At 35.5% G+C, this 6,504-nt stretch overlaps 1 protein-coding gene across 2 annotated transcripts; it reads left to right on the top strand.

Annotated features, from left to right (window-relative positions):
• The first annotated feature begins 819 nt into the window (after positions 1 to 819).
• Positions 820 to 4,650, top strand: LOC135776529 (15-hydroxyprostaglandin dehydrogenase [NAD(+)]). Of its 2 annotated transcripts, none has more exons than XM_065287300.2 (8): positions 820 to 904; positions 1,329 to 1,434; positions 2,123 to 2,246; positions 2,361 to 2,467; positions 2,553 to 2,649; positions 2,885 to 2,961; positions 3,738 to 3,901; positions 4,069 to 4,650. In XM_065287300.2, exons 2-8 carry the CDS (start codon positions 1,333 to 1,335, stop codon positions 4,217 to 4,219), a joined length of 822 nt encoding a protein of 273 aa, XP_065143372.1. In that variant the 5' UTR covers positions 820 to 904; positions 1,329 to 1,332; the 3' UTR covers positions 4,220 to 4,650. The 2 variants fall into 2 exon arrangements, with proteins under 2 accessions (XP_065143372.1, XP_065143373.1); XM_065287301.2 differs by lacking the exon at positions 820 to 904 and adding an exon at positions 1,045 to 1,085.
• Positions 4,651 to 6,504: the final 1,854 nt, after the last annotated feature.

Genomic DNA, 6,504 nt, shown 5'->3' with positions numbered 1-6,504 from the left:
AGTACGCTCGACCCCCAGGAAGTGCGTGCTTCTAATAGACTTCACTTGTCTCCGTTGAATCCAATAGGGTCGCTGTGTCCATTTCTTTTACTGTCTATGGCACTGACAGGATGTTCATCTGACAGGAAATTTCGTTTTTTCAGGTAAGACACTACTTCACAAATTCAACAAATAAAACGATATTTATGAAAACGTGTAGATGTTATTTAACCTTTATTTATTTTATTGTCTTTATTTTAAAGTTTTGTGGGACATGTTTGGTGTTTTGGACTGGTAAAGGTTATTGCAGCGTTACCCTGGCAACCGGAAGAGGACACTCTCTCACTTTCTCCGTCTGACAAAACTACGCCTGCACAATTCAGAAATGACATTTTAAATTATATGGAGAATCCATTTAAATGTTTATTTTAACATATGTTTATTTAAATGTTTGTAATGTAATGTTCATGTTCAATAAAATGAAGTATTCCATCTCGGAGTCTGTCATTCATATGTTATGGTAAGTCTTTTAGTTATGGGCAAATAAGGACAAGTTAAATTAGTTGTAGCCTACTGCAGATGTCCGCCCAAAGAATATTAAATAAAAGATTTAAATTACTAACTGGTTACCTACATAAAACTTTCAATCCATTACGTTGTCACGACGTGCCCACGACAGGCAGATTACGTTGCGAAGTTACGTGCAGGCGACGAATCCAGGAATTTCACTTTTCCGGTCGCCACGACGTAACTCGGTTCGTCGCCACGACGTAAGTTTGGTCATCATATTACGTCGACGTTACGTAACAGTTACGTATTTTTGTTAGCTGGGATGTGTATAAACTCCTCCCATTCACCCTTGCCTGAGTTGCACAACAACATATGATTACAGTTAGTTGTCATCTGACCCTGTGTGACTGCAGAGGTAAGTCATGCACAGTATATTTACGGAAGGTTTTGTTTAACTTAAAACTTTGCAAGCGCATTGCACAACAACATAGCCTATGCATGAGTTGCACAACAACATAGATAGAAGTTAGTTTTCATCTGACACTGTGTGACTGCAGAGGTAATTAGTTTTCATCTGACACTGTGTGACTGCAGAGGTAATTCATGCACAGTATATTAGCGGACGGTTTTGTTTAATTTAAAACTTTCTAAGCGCATTGTTTAACGCCTCATTGACAGTCAAAGACGACGTCTGTACAAACAAACGTTCAAAAACATAGACGAAATATTTTAATTTTAAGCTTGATTTTGACGCATACTGTATATCAGACGCGACGCGTGAATGATGCATTGAGTGTGCGCGCGCGCTCAAACTCTGCTTTGTGTTATTTTTTTTACAGACTGATGCGGATGATGGATTTAACAGATAAAGTGTCTGTAGTCACCGGAGGAGCTCAGGGTTTGGGCAGAAGCTATGTTGAAATACTGCTTAAAAACGGCGCAAAGGTAAACATGAACCTCTTATTTTTTTTTTATCAGAAACGAGTTTTAAACAAACAAGGTTGATAGGTTGAGTATGCAGAGCAGATATTTACTTTTTTATTAGTTTTGTTGTGGGAGGTACCTGTTCAGCCTGTTTAAAGTTCAAATAAGAGTAACAGTACAGCATATAACCTAAACATGTTTGTTTTCCTGTTATTTCCTTTAACAATGTTGTTGGTACATATCTTAATATATATTGTTTGATTTTTATATATATATATATATATATATATATTTTTTTTTTTTTTAAAGGAGCATTTCACCCCCGTAGAAACATTAATCTTTAATGAAAGTGTGTCATATTTGTAGTTGAAATATAACATACATTTTGAATTTGGTGCCTACTTGACCAAGAAAAGGGTTTTTTTTTGTCTCACCCCCTCAACAAAGATATTGGACTTCCTGTTTTCAATGATGCAAAATGTTGATTTTTACTTTATTGAAAGAAGGAAGTGCTAGACTGAAATCTGTATTTCTCCTGTCTCAGCGGCAACTGAGGAAATGATGCATGACCATTCAAAAACATGACTGGGGTTCTAACTATACAAAGCTTAATGCAAATGGGTGAAGTGTCCCTCAAAATATTTACAAAACTGAAACATGGGTGATGTACTTTTCTGTATTATGACTTACTAGTTTATTTTGATTACAGGTTGCTATCCTTGATGTGAATGAATCACTGGGAAATGAGTTGAAGGTCACACTTAATAAGCAGTATGGACCAGACAGGACTGAATTTTACACTACTGATGTCACATCAGAAGAACAATTTAAAGGTTTAATTATGTATTAAATATTGTTAAATAACTGCCTAAATATGGTTGATCATCACACAGATTATAAAAACAGTAAGGGAATATTCTCTAAAATGTCTTTTTTTCCCGTTACAGGAGTTCTTCAGAAAATCGTGGACAAATTTGGCCGCATAGACATTCTTTGCAATAATGCGGGGATCATCAACGAAAATAACTGGGAGAAATGTATTGCCGTAAACTTGGTATGAGGTATATTTCTGTCTGTATTGTCTATTTGTATATGATTGTGTCTGTTAACATGTTTTCTTGTTAATGTGGTTGCAAAAGGGTGGAGTAGTCAAAGGAACATACCTGGCTCTAGAACATATGAAGAAGGATAAAGGTGGAAATGGAGGAGTCATTGTCAATGTTGCATCAATGGCAGGTCTGATGGTATATTTATTATTATTATTTTTTTAAGAATTTAATGAGAAACAAGCAGAATCAAAAAGTTTTAGGGCAAAAACAATGCTGTTAAAAATGTATTTACAGTATTTATAAAAATCATATATTTAAGCAAGACTACACAAGCATAAGATTAAAAGTCTCATAGACAAAACACACAAACTATCTTTCAAATACCAATATGTTTTGATTGAAACTTTGCTTATCGGCTGCAGGTCTGGGTCCTCTGCCATCAGCGCCCATCTACACAGCTTCTAAACATGGTGTGGTGGGATTCACTCGTGCAATGTCTGTAGGTATTTTAAATGGTTAAGATAAGCATACACTTTAAAAAGAATTTGTGCTGGAGGAAGTCTTTGACCTTTCTCACACCAGTAATTACAATGATTGGTTCACTGATTGGTTGCTATTTTTGCAATATTTAGAATGTTTAACATTTCAAATGACACAAAAAAAACCTTAAACCACAACCTTGACCCTCAAACACGATTGTTTCCTCCTTTTTATGTAAACCTCATGCATGCAAAAGAGGTTTGGGGGTTGCATTATTGCCTCACAGCAAGAAGGTCCTCGGTTTGAGGTCAGGTGGCCTTTCTGTGTGGAGTTTGCATGTTCTCCCTGCGTCAGCGTGGGTTTACTTCCGTGTACTCTGGTTTCCTCCCACAAGCCAAAAACATGCAGGTTAGGTAAATTGGAGATAACAAATTGCCCCTCCCCCAACCTGTGTATGGATTAACTTGTGAGGATTAACCGGTTCTCGCCATGAATATAGCCATAGATGCTGGAATGGCATGAAGAATAAATAAATAAAGAAAGAAAACCAATCTCAACATAACACCAACTGTGATGGTACAGTCAAGATGTATGTCCCCAACATTAAATTACACATTAAAATAAGCACAATGGGGTAAGTTTTGAATAAGGTAATAACAGACATTTAATTCTAGGGACAATGTAGATGCATGTAGATATCAGAGAACATGAATTGTGTTAATGCATTTTTGACATCTTTAAGAAATGCAAATAAAACCATTATAAAAAGGTTGTTGTTTTTGCATGTGTCAACAGATAGTTTCCACATATTCCAACTATGGGGTGCGGATCAACGCTCTGTGTCCAGGTTTTGTGAATACAAGCCTCCTGACATTGTTTAGTTCAGAAGAGCATGTCGGAAGGTTTATACATTTGAAGAATGTGTCAGAGAAGTTGCTAGAGCAGCACGGCGTTACAGAGTAAGTTTGAATCATGAGCAGACACCTTTATGTTTCAAAATATAGTTACTTAAGAGCTTGTAAATGTAAAGACTTGTTTATTTAAGGATTCTTCACTGGTACACTTGTGGTGCTGCAGTTGTCGTTTGTATGGTTCTATAGTTACATCATTACCTGTGTATTTACAGGACGGATTATGTGGCCAAAGCCTTCCTTGCACTTGTGAAAGATGAGACCAAGAATGGAGAAGTGATGATGGTTAACGTTGATGGTGCGGCTTACATTTCCCTCCCTCAACAAGTCAAGGATATTCCGTGTACTGAAGTTGACTTACAGTAGCCGGTCAGCTTCTTTCTTTGCCCGTGCCAATGCCTAATGCCACTACTTAAATGAATATGTTTTTTTACTGAAGCTAGTATATGAAAAGCTCAGATGCAAAAGCCGCTATACGCACCAACTCCGATATTCATGATATTGACCGAACTTGGGTCCCTTGGGAGTACTTGGACCTGAATACAATCTGAATGTGGCAGCCCCATGCATCACAACTCTCCTTGATATGTGACTTAGAGAGTTTTGCATCTGAGCTCTTCATATGTAAGCTTGGCTTAGTAATGAAATGTAAAGAAACTTTGTACTAGTCACCTCTTGTATTATTTTATAATAATTGTGCGGCATTTTATATAAATGGGTTTGCTATAGGAACAAATGTAAATGTAAACCCTGAAGGTTTAGGCAAACACAAATTAAAATGGTTTTGAGATGAAAAATCTTGACTTTAGTCTCCATTTCTTAAATGTAGATGTATATTAAAGTATTTCTGCATGTATGGTTTTCTTTTAAATTTTACACCACAAAGAAGAATGAATACATTGTTCATTATTTTACAATGCCGTTTCATAGGATTCTAACATCATGTTTGATATGCAAGTCAAGTGCAAAATTAGTTTAAGCCAGGACTAGGCCTTGGTTTAGTTAAGAAAAAGTATAACTAGTTTGAACAAACATATCTTAATAAAAACATTACTTGTGTGCATTTTGAGGCAAAACTATTTCAGATATGTCCGTGCAAGTTGTTTTCAGTTTGGACAGCTCTTACATTTATTTTAGGACTATTCTAATCCCTGTCTGGGAAACCGCCCCATACAAAACCTTCTTCATCTGACATGTTTTCCTGTAAATGACTCTTTTAATGGATTCTGCCAACAAAGCGCTATTTCTGAAAGGCCTGAGGCTGGGATTTAAAGCAAAATTAGTTGATGAACATCCCATAGGTGCCGAGAGCGTTCGGTCAAAATCATTATCCCATTTAGCGGATTTTGCGTCTAGACTTCTCGTATTTAAACGATGAAAAGCCGATCTTCAAGTTTGTGGTATTGTGATCACTAAATACGCTGTGGGTCTTAACCTTAATTAATGACAGGTCTATTCAAATCTGCTCCTATAAGGCATCTATTCTGCAGACTTCATGCTTAAAACACACCTTAACCAGAAAATCAAGATCTTGCCCAATTACTTGACAGTTCTAGACAGGTTAGGGTTGCGCTCACCTTAAAGAAATTCAAATACTAAATATAAAACACTCAGTATTGTAATATTGCTATAATTCTCCACTAGCTGAAATAAATCAAACTATTCTACTTATTTTATAACTAAGAATTTAAAATCCTTGTAGGTTTTGTATGAAAAATTTGTGTATGAATTTCTTCACTGAATTAAAAAAAAATATTTAAATGCAAATTTAGTGGACATATTTTAGATGTCATTGCATGTACACATGAAGTGGGGCTAAAATTGCAGTGTCCCTTTGTAAATGTATTTTATAGTTTGTGATAGGACACTTAAATCTGAGCAACAGATTTATCTTAGTGACTCCAAATTACTGATTTAAACAAGATCAGACATTTCAACACACTTCTATTACACAACACATGAAAAACTGGATTAGTTTGAACCGTTTGCATGTGTACAAATTTCAGGTGCCCAAAAACAAAAAAAAATGTTTCTTGCCAAGTTGCAAAATATCTATTGTAGTTGAGCTTAAAACAGAAAAAATCCTGACAAGCTCTGACACATTGCAAAAACAACTTTTTTAAAAAAAAAAATGTATTTTGATTTTTCAGGTACATATGTTGTCAATGAAAATACCTGTCAAACTTCTCATAAAGCCATCTGCCAATATACAATATTAACCCACACAAAAAAAAGAAAAAAAAAAGACAACAAGAGAAGAATCACAAACTCGAATATCGAAGTAAATAAAGTACTTTTAATGTTTAAAATAATGATGGTCTCGAAATGCTTTTGGTAGATAGTTGAAGAGTCTTCTTTCAGGCTGAAGTCCTCACAACATGCAGTTTGAGCTTTTCATTGAAGTTGTAAAAGCATACATTGCATAATGTTAGACGAATCCTGGATGAGTGTGTTTCAAAGGTTCAACTGGGAATATTTTGAACTTTGAGCAGCATGTATTTTAATGTGACAGGCGATGTTGAGAGTGAAAGTCTTAACTGTTGCATTACATAATTACAGACTGCCATCGGAAGTTTTGTTTTCCAAAACTTCCAGTGTTGTTTTACAACGATGAGTCATTTTAATTATAGATGGCTGTCATTGAAGTCTTT

This window comes from Paramisgurnus dabryanus, chromosome 18, assembly GCF_030506205.2.
Source record: "Paramisgurnus dabryanus chromosome 18, PD_genome_1.1, whole genome shotgun sequence".
In the NCBI taxonomy this organism is placed as follows: Eukaryota; Metazoa; Chordata; class Actinopteri; order Cypriniformes; family Cobitidae; genus Paramisgurnus; species Paramisgurnus dabryanus.
The sequence above is the reverse complement of the archived record's forward strand: the minus strand, read 5'-3'. Positions and strand labels throughout refer to the sequence as shown.